The following is a 19,924-nucleotide window of genomic DNA, read 5'->3' as shown; positions in this document are numbered from 1 at the left end:
ACCTTAAGGCAGATTTCAGCATGACTTAGGAGCCTTACTGAGATTGCTCTGAAAATCCCTATCTCCTTTCTGACAGCTACATACCTATTTGGCTCCACTGTCAGCAGCAGGAGTTCTGCATGCACATGTAAGGACAGGCCTTGTGTTAAAGTTTTTCAGTTTTGTCAGGTCAGGCCTGGCTTTCTACAGGCTGTCTCACCACCCCAGAAATTTCACTGTCATCCCAGTAAAACCTGGGGAACTGGTTTGCAGCGACCTCAGTGGACTGTTGACAGAAGCCATGGGGAGCATATATTTTTCAGGAAGGGTTGCTCAGAATCTCTCAGAACCTGATTGCTAATGACCTAGGGGCAGTGCACCATGTCACCAGTGTGAGGCAAGATGACAAGAAAAGTGCACAGTCTGTCAGGCATTGCTTTTTGCTTTTCAGAAGTGCAGAAGAGAGAAGCAGTGCCTGGGTTAAGATGTAGGCTTTGAGATGGAAGAGGAGTTTAGCCTGAGTTCAGGTGGTTATCTCCATTTTTGATCGAGGAGAAACAGGTCAGACAGAACCAGGGACAGAGTTCAATTGAAAGATCCTGTTTATTGGGTGACTCGGTGTTTGTGGTGTTTTTTCACTGAGTCGCATTATTCGAAGGACCAAAATTCAGCTGTGCATATCTGCTTTTCTGATACTTTTGAGTAAATGAGAGCAACTTTTGAGAATCCAGCCCAACTCTTATAAAGATGAGAGGGAAGGAAAGGAAATGGGATAATCTGTGAATATAGCCATGCTGTTTGAGAAATACCATTTACTTACATCCATAAAGTTAAGAGCTGTGATTAGTGCTTCTTCTTACCATCTCCCTTGACTATGCAGGGAGAATGGGATCCTTATGTTTGTCCTCTGATACAGGTATCTGATTTGAGCATAACATAGATGGTGTGCACACCCTCCTCTTTCAAGTGAGGCTTTCAAAAGCAAGGATGTGACTTAGGAGTTTGAACTCTCTTGGAAGCATTTAGAACAAGAAGGGCTCAGTTCCCAGTTAGATCTGTAGTTTTTTGTGGTTGTTTTCAGGAGCCTTGGCTAGGTGTAGAGCCCCTCTGAAAGTCCATGCACAGAGGTGTACATCAGAGCATAGACATTTGATTCAGACAGCACAGGGCTAGTTACAAATGTCTGGAATCATTTTCCATAGGCTATGATCATCCGCTTAACTGCTTTGCCTAAACCACATTTCAGAAAGTATTCACATAAATTGCATCCTGTAATCGAAAGTCCTGGGAAACAGAAATCATTCAGAGTTCCCAAGGAAAACCCTGCAGCAGAAGTCTCTTCCCACGGTGTAAATGTGATTCTCTTTTTGGCCTTCTGTTAAAAAGCAGTCTACAAATAAACTCTTGAGTGTGTGTGTGGCTTTTTAATCTTCCCCTTTTTCCTCTAGTATGGGGAGAGGAAGTGATAAAAGCCTAATAATGCTGGCAAATTAAATTGTGCAGAAAGGAACTGACTGTAGGCTACAAATTGGAGGAAGATACAGTCCTTGTCAGATGAGACTTAGCACAGATCCAAGTACCAGGAAGAGATAAAGCTGACTCTCAGCCCGTGGGTTGGAGATGGGCCTAAAGAGGGTCACACTCATCCTTTGTCTTTTAGAACTATCTCCCCCATCTTTGCAAGTGGTGGAAGAAGGAAGTCCTCACCTCCTCTTCCCTCCCTCCCTGAAAAAGGGAGAAAACAAAAAGCACAAAAACTGCTTCCCACTGAATCACTGGGAGAGTGATGAAAATGATTTTTATCAGAAAAATTTTATTTACTCAGGGGGAGAAAAAAGAATTTGCCATCAAAAAAAGAGCATTGATGGAACTTCTCCTCACTGCTCTTAATTTCAACATATGATCGGGACCTAGAAAAGGTGGGGAGGCTTACCATGTAGATATTATAAACCCTTTGCTGCAGCCAGTGCTACCCTGCCTGCTGTGGGGGCCAATTGCTTAAGTGTCTTTCCCCCTCTGAGCCTCACCTTGTCTCAGCCAAAGGTAGTGACATCTCTCCATTCCCTGGACTCCAGTGTAGTGCTGAAGAAGCTGTGTTGCTTCAGCCTCTTGTTTATGTAGTTTCCTGGGTTATCGGTTTCAGCAGCTTCCCGGGGCAGTGATAAAAAGAGCTGTTGCATGAGTCCCATGGGAGAGATGAGCATGCTTAGAATTGTTGTATAGTCAGTTCCACAGCGTGATTATTTTTAAGTAGATCTAGGAACTGGTTTTCTGCAGAAAGTTGCTGACTGTTATTTATTTTTACATTAAAATGACAAAGTGGGGGTTTTTTGTTTTGGGAAGGGATTTTGAGAGGGCAGGGAGTAGGACTGGGCAAAGATTTAAAAGAATAAATCTTTTTAATGAAAAAGGGCTAATGTTAGGTTTCCGTGCTTATGCTGACAAGTCTAAACTGAGCTGATTTTTAAAAAATGCTCAGCATTCATGAGAAACTATTGAAATTCCTGAGTGCGGTTGGGTTCATCTGTCTCGCCTCAGCCCGTTAGCCTGATGTCCCCATGGGATGGCACGTATGGCAGCGACCCAAATCAGCGCAGCCTGGAATGCACAGGTCTGCCTGGCCCAGCATATCACCGGATGGCACTGAGGCATGGATATAGTTATTGCACTTCTATTTCCAGCTCTCTCATGGTCCCCGCCTTCTCTCTTCCCTACTGTTGCGCTCGCGCCCGAAGTGAAAAATACAGACTCAACAACCTCACTGTGCAGCCATGTTTTTTTGCATGGGAATGGACGTATTTTGAAAGTAGGGGTGAAGTAGAGATTCAACTGGAAAATTGATGCATGTTATGCTTTTTCTTCCCCAGAGCTCGATGCCCCCACCAACCTGAGATTCCTCAATACCACGGAGCATTCAGTGTTGGTGTTGTGGACGCGGCCCCGTGCTGTGATCACAGGATACCGGCTGACTGCAGGTCCCACAAGAGGAGGTCAACCAAGGACCTACAATGTGGGACCTTCTGCCACCAAGTACCTTCTCCGGAACTTGCAGCCTGGCACTGAGTACACCGTGTACCTTGTGGCAGTTAAAGATGACTTGCAAAGCACCAGAGAGACTGGAGTCTTCACAACTTGTAAGTATAACAGACACATATTCCTCTTCCCTAACGCCCTGGCCTTTCTTCAAAACTTGTGCTGAAAGTGGCTATTGTGAATTGGTTTACAGAAGAAGCCTTTTGAAGTAGCATTCCAGCAGAACTGCTTAGGAAATATTCCTTGTTCTTCTTTCTGAACTATTTGGCAGGAAAAAAGAGAGTTATTTGCATCAAAAAGCTTTTAGTAAAATATATTTCAGCTTTTTGGTGATTAAAAACAAAGGAGAGAACTTACTACTGGTACTTCAGTTTTTGTTGAACTGAATGACAAAGAAATTTAACTTTACTTGATCATTCCAGTTGTTTGGTTTTGTCATGACAAATCAAGGAAAGCAAACAGCTCCCTTAAAATGGGCAAGGAATAATTAGTCTGTCATTTGTATAAAGCTGAAGGCAGCCATTTCTAAAGCCTAACCATACCATCTAAGGCAGCTCAACTGCAGTTACAGAAACTGACGCAAACATTGCATTTTTCCTTTTTTTTATTTCAGTCATCAGTACTTGTGCTGTTGGCTTGGAAGAAGTATTAAGCAAACTTTGGGAGGAAAGGGAGTTCTGTAAGAACCCACACATACTTCTAGAAAGAACAAATAGATTCACTGTTTAAATAATGATGAAGCAGTCATATAAACTAACAAAATTCAAAGCCATCCAAGCCCAGAACCACATCCTCTTTTCAAAAGAGAATGTGGTTTCTTTTAGAACAATGTGAAATTAAAATAAAGGTTCAAACTTCTAATCAGAGTAACACTGTTGATATTGGCAAGGTGCTTTTTGCTGACAGTCTTACCTATAAATATTTCTCCATTAGGGTATGATTGGATATGTCAGATGAATATTGCCTTCAAATTCTGGCTTATCTGAATGAAACCAGTCCAGTTTAAGACTACAGATTAATAAACAAAGTCTCTTTATTAGTAACGAGGTCAATTCAGATTAAACTCAGTGGAGTTATTTAGACTGATTGTGGGGTACACAAAAGCTTTGACTTCTCTGTGATGCCCCTGACAGATGTCAATGAGAGCACAGATTCCTCAGATTGACTTTGATCTCCTTTTCACTCTACTGACTTCAAAAGAGTTGAAGATGTTGGTGAGGGATGAGGTGGTCCTAGCTGCGACAGCTGGATGACAGACAAGGGTGTAGTGTTCTGCTGATTGAGTGGCATATGGTGGGTGAAGGAAAAAAAGCTGAGTTTTAAGGAACAATTTAGATATCATGCCACAAAAAATATTCCCCAAATTCTGGGGGTTGAATGCATAGAGGACTCATGAGGCCCAGTTTAATATTTTTGTTTTCCTCGGGAACAACAAAAGCACTGGCTCTGATTAGACCACTTGCATACTGTGTCTATCAAGGCCAGCAGCAGACAGAAGTCATCTGTCAGATCCTTCCCAAATCACTGGATTTTCAGAAGTAACATAGTTCAGCACTTACTACATACCTTTTGCTTTGGGACTGCTGTAGGTCTGGTTTTCTAACTGGTTGGTGCCAGCCCAGCAGCTAGATTTCAGATCTGTCAATTCATTTCACAGATCAGCCTGCTGGTTCTGTTCCTCCTTTTAACACAGAAGTGACTGAGACTTCTATTGTCATCACCTGGACACCTGCCCCAAGGATTGGTTTCAAGGTAGGAGAAACTGAAATCCCGTGTTTCTTTTTCCTCTTGCTTCGTTGTGATAGGGAGGACAGATTAAAGCTGTTTACTCTGGACTGCAGTGAATGTAGCACAAAGGAAGGAGGTGCAAAAGAAATACTGCTTATGAGGGGCTGGTTGAGGTCACAGAGGTCAGTGCAAGCAGGTCCTCAGGGCTTCAGGTCAAGTTCATCAGTGAGACATCTAAAACGCAAGTTACAGGATTAACAGTTGGCTTGAAGCATACTGGCCCATGATACGTTGGATGATAAATCTGGATGCTGACAGTTAGCTGGTATGGGAGTATTTGAGACTGAAAAGCAAACTTTGCTGCTTCTCTGCAGCTGGGTGTGCGCCCAAGCCAAGGTGGAGAGGCTCCCCGGGAGGTCATCTCTGATTCTGGCAGCATCGTGATATCTGGCCTGACCCCTGGAGTGGAGTACACCTACAGCCTCACAGTCCTGATGGACGGCCAGGAGAGAGAGACTCCCATCATCAGGAGAGTGATTACACGTAAGACACGTTTGCTTTTTCACAATCATTCCTTCTTCCACTTGCTTCCCCGGTGGTGCTCCCCAGATGAATGACTGTCTTCTGGGAGTCGGTTCTAGTCTTTTCCTCCTGTCATGGCCTGGAAGGTGTCTTTCTTTTTTGATGTACAGGCAACAGTAACACTAGCTCATGTAGTGCAGGGTCACAACTTCAGGAGAATATTTTTTAGCTAATTCTGAAGGGTAAGGCTATAATCTGGGGAGGAGGGATGCTGAGGGAGCTAACACAATTCTTGGTGCCATAAATGACCCATTTGTCTGAATGCTTGCAGCATTGTCTCCACCAACCAACCTGCGCCTGGAACCCAATCCTGATACTGGGATCCTGGTAGTCTCTTGGGATAGAAGCACAACTCCAGGTAACTATGTGAACTCACTGTTGTTCCACAGTGCTAATGTGGTGCCTTGCAGTTCATTAAGGAGATTTTGATGGGAAGCTTGCTGTTGAGTCATTTAAGGAAAAATGTACATATTTCTAGATATATTAGAGGATAGAATTCACAGTTAAGTATAGGTTGCCATAGGACCCTTCATGATTTACATTCCATGTAAAATGCTATTTTTGAGTATGAATGCGTTTTAAATATTTTAGCTGGTTTAGGGATTTGAAGGATTTCTTCAAATATCCCCATTGGTTTAAAAAAGGTCCAAGGGAAGGAAAGTAAAATGGACCAAAAAGATTTCTGGCGGTGAAGAATGAGTTCATGTTATTGAGAGTAAGCATGGGATTTTGGAAAGTGTTTGAGATGAACTCTTCTCCCACAATAGCTGGTGGGAGCTGTACAACTGACTCCCATAAAGCAAGATTGAAAGCTTTTCCAAACACGACTCTCAGTCAGTGGATGCATGTTTTCTCAACATGTCATGAGATTTTCGGTTTGGTAAGGTCGCAAAGGGGACTGAAATGATGCTGTGCAAGGAGCATGGCTACCTCCTGGGAAGCTTGTTTCAGGGTGCTTGATACAGCACCCTCTTGCCTGCTGGGTTCAGGGTGGCAAAATCACTTATTGAATGTAATGTGTTTGCTTCACTTGTTTATACTGAGGCCTGATGTAAATCAACATGAAATTACTGCATACTGGTATATCTGTATTTCAGGCATCAGTGGGTACCGAGTGACCACTGCTCCTACCAATGGGCAGCAGGGCTCTACCTTGGAGGAAGTAGTAGGTGCAGATCAGACAACCTGCACCTTTGAAAACCTGAACCCTGGTGTGGAGTACAATGTCAGCGTTTACTCAGTCAAGGACGACCAGGAGAGTATCCCCATCTCTGAAACCGTCACACAAGGTAATGGAAGGATGAGCTGCCAGTCAGAGAGGGACCTGGGGTTGTTGATTGATAGCTGGGTGAACATGAGCCAGCAGTGTGTCCAGGTGGCCAAGAAGGCCAATGGTATCCTGGCTTGCATCAGAAATAGCGTGGCCAGCAGGGACAGGGAAGGGATCTTACCCCTGCACTCGGCACTGGTGAGGCCGCACCTCGATGAGTGGGTTCAGTTTTGGGCCCCTCACTCCAAAAAGGCCATTGAATGACTCGAGCGTGTCCAGAGAAGGGCAACGAAGCTGGTGCAGGGTCTGGAGCACAGGTCTGATGGGGAGCGGCTGAGGGAACTGGTGGGGCTTAGTCTGGGGAAGAGGAGGCTGAGGGGAGACCTCATCGCCCTCTAGAACTACCTGAAAGGAGGGTGCAGAGAGCTGGGGATGAGTCTCTTTGACCAAGTAATAAGCGATAGGACAAGAGGTAGTGGCCTCAAGTTGTGCCAGGGAAGGTTTAGACTAGATATTAGGAAGCATTTCTTTCCAGAAGGGGTTGTTGGGTGTTGGAATGGGCTGCCCAGGGAGGTGGTGGAGTCCCCATCCCTGGAGGGGTTTAAGAGTCAGGTTGACATAGCGCTGAGGGATATGGTGTAGTTGGGAACTGTTAATGTTGGGTTGATGGTTGGACTGGATGATCTTCAAGGTCTTTTCCAACCTAGACAATTCTGTGATTCTGTGAGCAGCAGTTTTAGCTACTCAAAGTCAAATTGCTGAGCCCAAGAGCTCTACACTGCAGAACTCCTATTAGTCTGATGGCAAAGGGCTTAGACATGATATTTAGTCTCAAGAAGCAGAATAGCCATGTACCAACATGTGACAGAGCAGTTTTTATACCCATGTATTTCCCTGCATGGGCAGCCTACATTGTCAACAGGGTGGTGGTCAAGAGATGGATCTGTTGTATTGAGTGACAGATATTTAACTTGTCCCTGCAGTGCCCCAGCATCTGGAGCACAGATGGTGGGAATAGGAAGTAGGTAAAGAGAGGTGTGAGTGGGAAGCGAGCACAGGAGGAATTCTGGCAGCAGTAGTGGCAGAAGGTCACTTCAGCTCAATGGAGAGGAATGCTAAGACTGAAAGTTTCATCACTGCAGCACTTCTGGGACACGAAGTGGCGTGTGCCACCTCACATTACATGCTGCGATGACTGCAGAAACTACCTTTTTCAGCCACAGTAGCAAAATTAATATGCATCTCCCCAAATGGTTTCATTTCATTTTCCTCTGTGAGGGCTTTGTTTGTTTGTTTTTGTTTCTGCTCAGCCCTGAAATGATGCCAGCTACTGTGTGTGCTTGCTCTTATAACACTGCTTTAAAATTTCCATGCTTCACTGAAGTGCTGTATGCTCCCTGGGGGTGAACTAATACTGCGATACTGCATAATTAAAGCAGTAATAGATTTAGCCCTTTACCATCTTCTGGTGGGGGAAAGCTAAGAATGTATGTCTTTGGCTTTTAGCACTCTTTTAAGGTGATATGGTACATGCATTCCATGTGGATAAACAATGATTTTACAGAAAACTGGCATTTTTTTGCATCTATTCTGTAAAATATGTCTTTTCCTAGAAGGACATTAAAATACAACATAACTACATATTAAAGACAGTGTCTTGCAATATTACTGTCCCATAGTTCAAGCTAACTTGTAATGATCCAACAGAATGGATACCAAGTCCTGCATCTTTGACTCACCTACTGGTGTCTGATCCTGAGTGAGGAAGAGCAGCCATTTGCTGATTTCAGGATCACCTTGCTGAAGTTACACAGTCAAATCTTATGGCTTAAATCAATACCAATCTATTGACTTGAGCAACCGAGGGTTTGGCCACTGTCAATTAAAGATGCACCTAATATTCCCCACTCCCTGCCCAGTTCTGTTGGACCTAACATGCAGGAAAAGAACAGCTTTGCTAACAGGAATAATACTGATAGAGAAAACAGTCACAGCTGTGCTTGTTTGCCATACAGAAATTTAGGCAATATCTAGCAGGTCATTAAAGAGAATCCTTATTCAGTGGCTTGGTTCTGAGATTTTGAACAATTTAGCCAACAACTCAAGTCAGCCTCTTGGCCACACCGTGTGCTGGGCATAACCTCTGAATATGGGGATGTTGTCACTCTTACAGAATTCTTATCATCTAAAGGTCATTTTTAACCATTTGCCATCTTTCCAAGAAAGTGTTTTATTACTCACAGTTCCATATCTGTTTTTACCACATACATTGCAGCAGTTAGTGGTAAGTAGAACTTGAGGAATTCTGGGCCAGATCCTCAAGCTGTTACAGGGATTTGAGACTTTTTTCCAAGTACAGTGTAAATAGTTTGGATAGCAGATGATCTGCCCTGAAGCTTTGTGATGGTTCTCACCAGCTGAGGGTGTAGTCTTGAGTTAGCCTCTTCAAATGGATTGATATTTTTATGATCCCAGTCATAAGTTAGACTTACCATTTGCACAAGACAAAAATTCTAGAGGGTAAATGAACTATTATTTCAGAAGAGTTATTTTATTTATACGTTAATAGACTTTGATCTCTTGTTTTCTACCAAAAAAAAAAAAAAGGTATGTCTTTTCTGTTTCTATTTTCATCAGAAAATGATGGGTCTTTATGGCTCATCATTGCTCAGAGTAAATTTGTTGCAAGTTAAGTGCCTCTTGTAGGTCTTTTTGAAAATTGTATGTCTAAAGTAGAAGTGCATTGTCTCAGGCGATTGGGGTTTCAGGTTCTGTTTGCCCGAGGGGGCAGCTGAGGACTTCATTGAAGGGTACAATATAAAAATAAACAAAGGAAAAAACCACAACCAAAAAAAAAAAAACCCACCAAAAAACCTCCTTTTTCCCCCAGACCCCAAGAGAAATTCTGCATATCACCGCAATTGCTTCTAAAGTTCTGTCAATGTAAATAGTGATGAACACTGCTTTTTTCTCCCTTGTCTTTCTTTTGCCTCTGTATGTCTTTGCCTTTCCCGTTTGCTCTTTAACTCATTAGAGGTGCCCCAACTCACTGACCTAAGCTTTGTTGACATAACTGACTCAAGCATCGGCCTGAGGTGGACCCCGTTAAATGCCTCCACCATTATTGGTTACCGCATCACAGTAGTTGCGGCAGGAGAAAGTGTCCCTATTTTTGAAGATTTTGTGGACTCCTCAGTAGGATACTACACAGTCACAGGCTTGGAGCCGGGCATTGATTACGACATCAGTGTAATCACACTCATTAATGGCGGAGAGAGCGCCCCTACCACTCTGACACAGCAAACGGGTGAATTTTGAAAACTTCTGTGTTTTGTGACATGGACGGTGTTTCATGCTGTCAGTGGCTGTCGGGATGATGGGGCTTTGTCCAAAGAGGAATCAAGCCGCTCACTGGAGGGAAGCCAGGCAGACCCAGCTCGCTCCTTTTTCTAAATGGCAGCTGGGGATGAATACACACACCTCAGTTTTCTAATTTGAGGCATTTTAATACTGTGTATGGCTGCGGACTTGCCAGGCTCATTCACCTTCTGCTATTCAGATTTCCAGGATCCAGCTGGAATCAAGAGCCTGAAACATGAGCTGTATTTTCACCAGACTTTTAAACTGTGATTCCCCAAAGTAAGAGTGCCAGAGGGCGGAGCAGTTCAGCAGACACCCTCTGGCCTTGATAACTATTTGAGCTTCCAGAAGTCTGTTCCCGTGGTGGCCCCACTCTTTCCACAATGCCCCAAAGGATGCGGATGAAACAGCACTCCCTGAGTACATGCCATTGACAGCCATGCCATGCCGTCAAGGGTCTCTCTAGTGCATGAGCAGAAGGCGAGCTGAAAACTGGTTCTTGCATGAAATCTTAGTGTGTTTGAAAATCCTGAGGCTGTAAATCCTTCAACACAAGTAGAAGTAGAGTCATAGGAAATTAGCGATATACCCTCTTCTCTCCTGTGTGTGCATGTATGAATTCTAGATGAGATTACTTTTCCATCTGTAAGCTGCTGTATGGCAACTTTAAACCTCTCTTGGCTCTGCATCTTTAAGAAGAAATCCAGCTGCAAGAAGCACGTTACTGAAACTTGCTACCTTGTTTTCAAATTAGGCCCATGGGGTATATTTAAAGTATTGGGAATTGCCAAGAGGTTAAAGGAGCCTGACAGTAGTACAGACATATTTTTCTCTTAACTACAGTAGAACCGAATGTAGTTTAGAAGTCTGTTTGCATGGGTCTGACACAGTAGTGTGTTATGCATGAGATACTTTCTCCGGTGATTCCCTGAACATGCATCTTGATCAGCTTTTAGGAATCAGAGAACTAAGATATATTTCTTCTTTGCTATATAGCTGTGCCTCCTCCCACTGATCTCCGCTTCACTAATGTGGGGCCTGATACTATGAGAGTGACTTGGACCGCACCAACTTCCATTGTGCTGAGCAGTTTCCTGGTGCGCTACTCACCTGTGAAGAAGGAGGAAGATGTTGCAGAGCTGACAATTTCACCCTCGGACAACGTGGTGGTGTTAACAAGTAAGTGGGTTACCTACATAAGTGAAACAAATATAAGAGGCGGCTTATATATGACATAAGATGAGGCAAAAGAAAAATTGCTTACTGTAAGTGTAACTGGCTAAATTCTCAGCTGATCTAAGCTGATGTCAAAGTAGCCTCATACAAACTCACACTAAATGGGGTTTGGCCGCTTGCTTTACCCATGTTAAAGCCAAACCACGGGGAAGTTTTTCCCGTCAATCCAGGGACAGTGATGAATCAGACTATGGGGCAATTGCATTGATTTGCAACCTGGTTAGGTATTAAGAGTAAATACAGTATTATTCACCTGGTTCACCAAAGATGTCAAGGGCTTGCAGTGCAGAGGTTCAGGGAGAGGATCAGAATGTGCAAAAGGTCATTGCTCCTTTGGCTTTGTGTGCTTACGACCAGAAAATAAATACTGTTTGGAACCTTACGGGACATGGCAACAAAATGTGGGCATTTTCAAAAAGCTGGTGCAAAAGCTGTGTTACATTTAAAGTTTTTTTTTCTCCACCCTAGAATCAGGTTGGTTGAATGAGAGACAATACGCACTTTCAGGATAAGAGACCAGAGCTCATCTAAGTTAGAATAGCTGTGTTGGAAATCCTTGGCCCTATCCCAGTTTATATCAGCTAAAGCTTTGGCCTGGTGCATAACTAAACTACTAAATAACTAGAAGGGACCTTGTAAAAAAGCTAATTGCTTCTAGCCCGTCTCCACAAACTACTGAAGCAGTGATACAGGATACCATGCTTTCAGGCTGAAACATTGCTAGCAACCATAATGCCAGAAAAAGAACTAATTTAAATTTTTGGCTGTCCTGGAGGCTCAGATCTTCCATCAAGCAAAAGCTGATTACCTCTTTTAAGAAACACAAGTTAAAATTGTGTAGGTTGAGTGACTTCTAGCTATTAGTAAAGAAATATGTCTAAATTCCTGTACTTAAACTCCACAGATCTGCTCCCTGGTACTGAATATCTGGTGAGAGTCTACAGTGTTTCTGAGCAACATGAAAGCACACCTTTGTCTGGAATCCAGAAAACAGGTACTTAGATGCACCCCGAGACACACGTGGGATTAATGGCATCCATTAAGCATTCATTAATGGGACTTTGTTGCTCTTTCTTGTGTATTGCCACATTGTTGATGGGTCATGAGCTAGATATCAAAGAGCAACGCAGATGCACATCTTGGGAAACATGAGGAAACTGTGTTTCGTTTTGTCTGAGAGCCAGAACCACTGCTGGTTTTAAAAATAGAGCATTGTAGACCCTGGTGTAAGTGTTCTGACAGTATTTGCCTGAGAACAAGCCTAGGCAGAGCCTGTCACATCTATCTCTGAGTCCTTCTTGTTTCATAACTGTGTAACGGAGTTTTCTGGTCATGTGCATTGTTTTATGCTGTGTTTTCTGTGTGTGCCATACACTCTCTTCCTGCAGTTGTGTTCCAGTGCTTGTTTATCTTGCTTTGATCCTGAACACATATTTGTTTAGTTCAACGGCTGAATAGCACTTGGCTTAGGATCTGGCAGTGTCATGGTACTGAGCTTAATGAAACATGGCAGTGGTGATGATGATCAGTAGTTCAGTTGAGCTCAGTTCCCTTGTCTCTTTGAAATACCCAGGTCTTGATTCCCCCACTGGCCTCGACTTCTCGGATATAACTGCTAACTCTTTCACCGTCCACTGGATTGCTCCTCGCGCCACCATCACGGGCTACAAAATCCGGCATTACCCAGAGCATGGTGCTGGCAGGCCCAAGGAGGACCGTGTGCCCCCCTCGCGGAACTCCATCACCCTTACCAACCTGCTTCCAGGGACTGAGTACGTGGTCAGCATCATCGCCATCAACGGCAGGGAGGAGAGCGTGCCCTTGGTCGGCCAACAAACAACAGGTAAGCCTTGAGAGAACGCTGGGTAAAAGTTACCGCAAGAACTTTGGGTGTCCTCTAGCACAGTAGTTGCTGTTAAACCAGATCTTTCCTACCATCTGGTGAAACTCTGCTCATGAGGAAGTGAAGTGCCTTTGATACTGAGGTAGTGCCTGATTTAGAAAAAGGTGGGAGGACTCATGCTACTTTCGGATCAATTCAGATGTCTTTAGGGCCGGAAGAACTTTTTTCATTAAATCTAGTCCAATGCCAGATGGTTTTTAATCAGATACATCACTTGTAGAGAGGTGTGTGCACTGGGCTAGAACTTACACACATGAGTAGCAGAGGAGCACGGTATGATAGGTGGAATATGTAGCTGATGTACATTGACTGTGTTTAACCTCTCTCTCAATTCTCTGTTTCTAGTGTCTGATGTTCCAAGGGATCTGGAAGTTACCCCCACCAGCCCGACCAGCCTTGTGATTTCCTGGGATGCTCCTGCAGTGACAGTCAGATACTACCGGATCACTTATGGTGAAACAGGTGAGGGCAGGCTGCTGTGGCCAGTCACAGACCAGAAGGTCTATTCTGAGGCCATTAGAAAGCCACAGAAAATAACGAAGGCAAGTTTGACGGCAGCAGACAAAATCTTGTATCTCCTGAGATTCTTGTAGCATATTTAGAGAAGATTGTCAAATATAGGTGCCTTTTTTTTAAAAGGCGAACAAATCGGTTTTTGTCTACCAAAATGAGTGAGCATCTGGAGCACTCCAGTCATTTTAGGGGTGGTTCTGTGTATGTATTTCATTCTTTTCCTTGGGTTGGTCTGAAAGAGACTTTGACCCAGGATCCACTGAAATAAACAGGGTCCTCGTAGGATTGTTCTGGGTTTTGTAATGATTTAAAATGTATAATTTAGAGATCCATTAAACTTCTTTTCCCACCCCACCCTCCTTAGGTGGAAGCAGCCCTGTGCAGGAGTTTACAGTGCCTGGCACCATGTCCACGGCTACCATCACTGGCCTCAAACCTGGCGTAGACTACACCATCACAGTGTATGCCGTAACTGGCCGTGGAGACAGCCCTGCCAGTAGCAAGCCAGTCACTGTCACCTACAAAACAGGTGAGGTCTGTTTAAACAACACCAAAAAAAATACGGAAAAACACTACATCTTTGTGTCGGCTTAGTGTTGTTTGGAGCTGCGTATCGTGGTGGCCCAGCATGATAATGACATGACACAAAAGGGGATCATGGACTTGGACTTTTGGATGAGGGAGACCCTGTGGAGTCAGATGGGGATACAAGCCATATTTGACTGCTTATTGCAGAGTGGAAATCCTGTTGGGCTCTCATGTCATGGGGTCACTGTTGGCTTAACTCTGGTGCTTCTGGTGCACTGTCATATTATGTGATCCCGATGAAACCTGACTTTCTAACTCCAGGACTGTTGTCTCACTCCTGATCTGGTTATAGCCTAATCCTACTCCTACTGTAGCTGCAGATAAAAGCATTTAGTAGACTTTAAAAGAAGAAAAATCCTCAACTAACATTGATAGGAGGTCTGTCACCCACACATCATGGTTAAGGCTTTTTTGCTCTAGGCTAGCATAAGGGACAAATAAATAGCAACATGAATTTTCTGTTCTAAGAAGCACAGGCTAGAAAAGCAGGAGCAGAATAAAATTCAGGAGGCAACAGTGGAGGGAGGGTTTCCTGTACCAACATACTCAGAAAAAACTGTTTTTGTTGCCCAGAAATAGACACACCATCACAGATGCAAGTTACCGATGTCCAGGACAACAGTATCAGCATCAGATGGCTCCCTTCAACCTCCCCAGTGACAGGGTATCGGGTGACAGCTGTTCCCAAGAAAGGACATGGGCCCACAAAAACTAAAAACGTCCCTGCAGGTAAGAGTACATGACATCCTTCACCAGATCTGTAAAGAATGTAAGCGATGACCACTAGAATCAATACTATAGGACAGTAGGCAGATGCTCGAAGCCAAACTTTCTCCTGCTTGTAGCTTTTTTTTTTGCTGTCCTGCTGATTTCAGTTGGGTTTCATCCAGAAGAAGCTAGGGCAAATTTTTGCCCTGAAAGCTTCACATTCCTTTGACACCACTGTGCTGCAAAGGTTTGTTCTTGGCAACTTCAGTGTCTGAAATTTCAAAGAAATGCCACTGGATTTTCTAGCATCCAGCAAAACTTCCTGTGAAATCCTTCTGCAGGTCACATAATGTGACCCTTGGTCACAGCACGGACTCAGTCACATACGCTACAGGCTTGTGCTCGTTAGAGCCTGCCCAGTGTCAGCTCTCGGGTTGCTCTCGGGAACACGGTGTGTTTTGTGGGATCTGCAGAGATCAGTACTCATGTACACCTGTGATGCAGCTGGGTTAATGGTCAGTCTTGTCCCAGAAAATGATGAAACCTGGTCTTCTCCTGCTTTATTTCTTCTACTGTGCTAACCCACCCTTTTAGCTGCAGGGCCTTCGAGCAGGTACAAATTGCAGATGCCTTGTTATGCACTGCCAGAGAAGCATAATGCAAGCAAAGGGCAAACTCAATATGTCAATCGTGTCTCGTTTTAACGATATTTATTCATGGTATGGCTTATACAGGCCCTTCATTCAAGGCTACTTAGAGGCCAGTTCTCTGCAGCTTTGTGCAGCAGCAGATGGACTAACGTTGTTCTTTCCTGCCAGATCAAACGCAAGTGACTATTGAAGGTCTGCAGCCCACAGTTGAGTATATGGTCAGTGTCTATGCTCAGAACCAGAACGGAGAGAGCCTCCCCTTGGTTGAGACAGCTGTCACCAGTACGTATTTCACTTCACGGTAACAAACCAAACCTTATCTCTTGATGTCTGAATCTACCATGCACTAGCACATTCCCAGTGAAAGCAAGTGACAGGTGCCTAGTCTCCAGGAGAATGCAAAGTGGTCTGCCCTGTGATAAGTACCGTGCCCGAGAATTGCAGTCCCTGGCAAAAACGCAGTCCCTCTCCCTCAAACACTTGCAAAATGCAATTTCCCACCCCCTCAAAATGCTGCGCTTCTGATTTTCTTTCACTAAAGCCGCAAAGTCTTCTGGGGTTTTGTTTGCCGTCAGCCAATCAGTGGAAAAAATGTGCAAAGATCTCCTTTCTGGAGCTAGGTGGCAAAGGTGATTACTGTTGAGGGCTTGGGATTACCGGACTGGGCTTGGGAACTCTTGCCCTGTGCAAGGGAGTAAAGGAAACCACATGAGTTGAAACCACAAGAATTTGGGATGAAGTACTGCAAAAGAAAGGACAGCTCAGCCCTCGAATTGCTGTATCTGCCCATACAAAGCAGCAGTGCTGCTCTGGACACAAAGAGGAGGCAAGAGGGAACGTGTAACTCGGAGACATCTCTGATGTAAAATGCCTTTTTCAGGGACACCTCTGGGGTAGGGATTTGCATGCACATTATTCCCTTGCTCAAGCTTGTATTCAAAACCACAGCTCAGCCCCAAAAACTTACAGAATTGTCCTAAAGACAAGAAGAGCTTCTCTGAAGCTTTGCAGAGATGGGATAAGAGTGCACATCAATTTCAAGACAACAAATTCCTGGGTAAAAATCACCTTTGCCAACTAGAAAATGTAGAAAATTCAGGACTAATATAACATGGCAAATAAAAATGTTGAAATCTTATAGAAAAGCATAATTTGGATCCAATATAAAAATGATATGCTAGATCCTCGCATTTTGTGTAACAAATGGGTATAGCTCTGTGGTAGCCACACTAGACTTCTGTGGAGCAAGACCTTGCTGTCTAGCACTGAGCTCCCACCTTGCTAGGAAAATCTGATTAATTGGTCTAATTGGGAAGTGTGCATATTGCCCAGTTGCACCTGTGGGCATTCCCTGTGCACTCAATACAAAGCTGAAAAGTTTGTTTCTAACTGATTTAAAAATATAATATACTGAGTAATTTGCATTCTTGATAAGTGTGTTAATTGGATATTAATTTATGAAAGAAAATAGTGGGACTGATTCTCCTTGAACTGGCGCTTTGCACAGCAGCTTACAGTAGTGAAAAGTAAATGCAGCACGAATCTGAACTGACCGAGTTGGGTGGGTTGTCTGGCTGCCTCTAGCACTAGGAACCAGTTATTGGCTCTGATGGTAGAAACGGGTCTTAAAATTCCTGTTTCTTTTTCTCTCTTGACCACTTTAAGGTAGCTTAATGCTGCTAAGAGTTGCATGAAAGGGGTTTTAGTGCCAATGGGATTCAAATATAGGTAAGAGTTGGTGTCCTGGCTGCTTTGAAGGTGGTAACGCAAGTCCTTTTGGTTTCAACAAGGCCAAGATTGCCTTCCTGCTGTCTGGCACCCACAAACTCTCAGCCTTACTCTGCACGAGTGTAAGCATGTGTGCAAGGTGCAGCACAGAGGAGAATCAAGTACCCCCTTTCCCGCGCAAAACCGAAAACTGCTTTGCATGTTATAGAAATGCTTTTTATTTTCCTCACCCACGACCTGCTTTTTATCACATAACCTCTTACCGTTAATTTGCCTAACAGACATTGACCGCCCTAAAGGACTAACATTCACTGAGGTGGATGTTGATTCCATCAAAATTGCTTGGGAAAGCCCGCAGGGGCAAGTCACCAGGTACAGGGTGACCTACTCAAGCCCTGAGGATGGAATCCATGAGCTATTGCCGGCCCCAGGTGGCGAAGAAGACACTGCTGAGCTGCATGGCCTCAGGCCAGGTTCTGAGTACACTATCAATATCGTTGCCATATACGATGACATGGAGAGCCTGCCCCTGACTGGGACCCAGTCCACAGGTACACCTTTAACTACACCACCCAGCAGGCCATGGCAGCAGTGGCTTCTGCCCTGTTGGGTGAAGTGTGCTTCCATGCGCAACTGGTGCTCCACGCCGGGGAAGCCCCAGGGGCAGCCGAGGGGATGTGATTGCGCTTGAGAGATGGCTTAGCTGGTGCTGGAGAGCTGGCTGCCAGCCGAGTCAGCCTGCGTACGTACGCATTGCGGCAGGCGGGGAATGCAGGAAAGATCAGCAGGATTAGAGGAGATGATTCTAGAGAAAGGAGGGATGTTACCTTACAGCACTTAAGTCCTCAAGTGGATCAGTAATGTGCGGTCGTAGTCACGGAGCCTGATTCATGGTGAACCGCCCTCTCACAACGCTCTTGTCTTTAGGATATGGGGCACCCGCAAGCAGAGAGGCAGTTACCAACAACAGAGAGATGAGGGCAGCTTTCATCCCCCAGGGTCCTCGCTGCTGGATGGAGCAAAAGATCAGCATGAAGGGCTAGGAGATTGCTTAACCCTCAGGTCTCACGGAGCCTCTAGATCCTTCACTGGCACTGCCCGAAGGACTACAGCCCGTGCGCGTGCCCGCTCCCTGCGCTCACATCACCTCCGCGAGAAGAGGACATGCTCCCTTTGGGAGAGTCCCTTATGTGCCAGTCTGATCCAATTCCATGTAGAATACCTTTAAAATTCCTTTGTGAAAATGGAAAAGGAAGCTAATTGCTTGACATAAAATTACTTCCAGCAATATGGAATCTATTGCAAAGCTTCCAGCATTACCAGACATGTCTTTATTACAAAGGTAGCACCTTTGTAATAAAGGTCTCCCGTTCATTTGTGGATGAAAAGTTGGTGCTATAATTCCAGGGGTGTAAAGAAGACAGTGGTTCCTAGTGTACAGATTGTTATACTAAACTGAAGCAAAACGCTGTAGTGATTGAAACAGCTGGCTGACTACCTGCCAGAAATGCAAATACGGTCATTTTTAAAACCCACTCTCTGAGACTTACCCCGTGGGGGCTGTTCAGAAACTTATCTGAAGTCATTCAGGACTTTCCATTGACTCTCATAAGCTTTAGACTGAGCTCTGAGCAAAGCAAGAAGGGAGAATTATCTTGTATTTCCACTCTATAAAATTAGAAAACTTCACAACAACGCGCTAATAGTGGGCACTATGGTAAGGTATGTTTTTTCCCTGTTTACAGCCCAAGGATTACCAACAGTAAGGCAAGAAAATGTTTTAATGGACGCTTCTCTTTATATATAAACATTTGTTTTAAAGGTATTGGATGTGTTAGCTCATGAACAGACTCTTGCGTGATGAGCCTTATGGCCACCACAGCTCTGCTTTTCCATTGCCTTGCTCTCTGTGTAGTAATTTACACTTGTGTAAGTGGCTGTAAAATGCTTCCCCTCTGCATTTGCAGTATTTTTATATCCTCTTTGCGGTTCCTGAGCCTGCTTCCTACTTACTTTTGTAAATCATCCATTGTATTTTAGAAATGAACAGAGATAGGCAAGTGAAGCAGGACTAAACTATTAGCTGTATGATGAAAAGCAGAGACAGGCAGGAGAATTAAACCACACTGTCCTCCTACAGATTTAAGTACTTCCCAAAGCCTTCACCTTATATCACAGCAAGTGTTGTCACTTGCCTAACTTCGGTTGAAGCACAGAGATCTCCTTATTTTTACTAAAAAGCGTTACGGTAGATTGGAGAATCTCCTCCTGAATACCTTGTCCCCTTGCACGGTGCTTTATGCCTGTGTTTGCAGAAGGCACACCACTTTCCTGCCCATATATTTCAGGCCTAAACCTGTCTCATGTTCAGGAGAGAATATTGTTTTATCCAAGACTGTCATCCTTAAATTAACCGTGTGCCAATCTGGATTTTTGCAGCAATTCCACCTCCAACAAACCTGAAGTTTACTCAGGTAACTCCCACCAGTCTTACCGTCAACTGGAATGCACCAAACGTTCGCCTTACTGGTTACAGAGTCAGAGTGAATCCCAAAGAAAAGACTGGTCCTATGAAAGAAATCAACCTTTCTCCGGACAGTACATCTGCTGTCGTGTCTGGATTAATGGTAACTCTTTTCTTTGTGA

The 19,924-nt window shown here is 44.3% G+C and overlaps 1 protein-coding gene across 4 annotated transcripts in view; it reads left to right on the top strand.

The window, feature by feature from the left end:
* Positions 1-19,924, top strand: part of FN1 (fibronectin 1) — a 54,959-nt gene that overhangs the window by 24,766 nt on the left and 10,269 nt on the right. For 2 of the 4 annotated variants that reach the window (XM_074829752.1, XM_074829751.1), the window contains exons 20-33: positions 2,847-3,113; positions 4,670-4,764; positions 5,115-5,283; positions 5,594-5,680; positions 6,420-6,611; positions 10,949-11,131; positions 12,093-12,182; positions 12,762-13,031; positions 13,437-13,553; positions 13,969-14,133; positions 14,766-14,921; positions 15,719-15,832; positions 17,560-17,829; positions 19,718-19,905. In XM_074829752.1, coding sequence (XP_074685853.1) covers positions 2,847-3,113; positions 4,670-4,764; positions 5,115-5,283; positions 5,594-5,680; positions 6,420-6,611; positions 10,949-11,131; positions 12,093-12,182; positions 12,762-13,031; positions 13,437-13,553; positions 13,969-14,133; positions 14,766-14,921; positions 15,719-15,832; positions 17,560-17,829; positions 19,718-19,905 — 2,363 coding nt within the window. Of the gene's footprint in view, positions 1-2,846; positions 3,114-4,669; positions 4,765-5,114; positions 5,284-5,593; positions 5,681-6,419; positions 6,612-9,626; positions 9,900-10,948; positions 11,132-12,092; positions 12,183-12,761; positions 13,032-13,436; positions 13,554-13,968; positions 14,134-14,765; positions 14,922-15,718; positions 15,833-17,559; positions 17,830-19,717; positions 19,906-19,924 lie in introns of all 4 variants that reach the window. The other 2 variants (XM_074829755.1, XM_074829754.1) reach the window with 2 other exon arrangements.

Source organism: Strix aluco, chromosome 6 (genome assembly GCF_031877795.1).
Source record: "Strix aluco isolate bStrAlu1 chromosome 6, bStrAlu1.hap1, whole genome shotgun sequence".
NCBI lineage: Eukaryota > Metazoa > Chordata > Aves > Strigiformes > Strigidae > Strix > Strix aluco.
The sequence above is the reverse complement of the archived record's forward strand: the minus strand, read 5'-3'. Positions and strand labels throughout refer to the sequence as shown.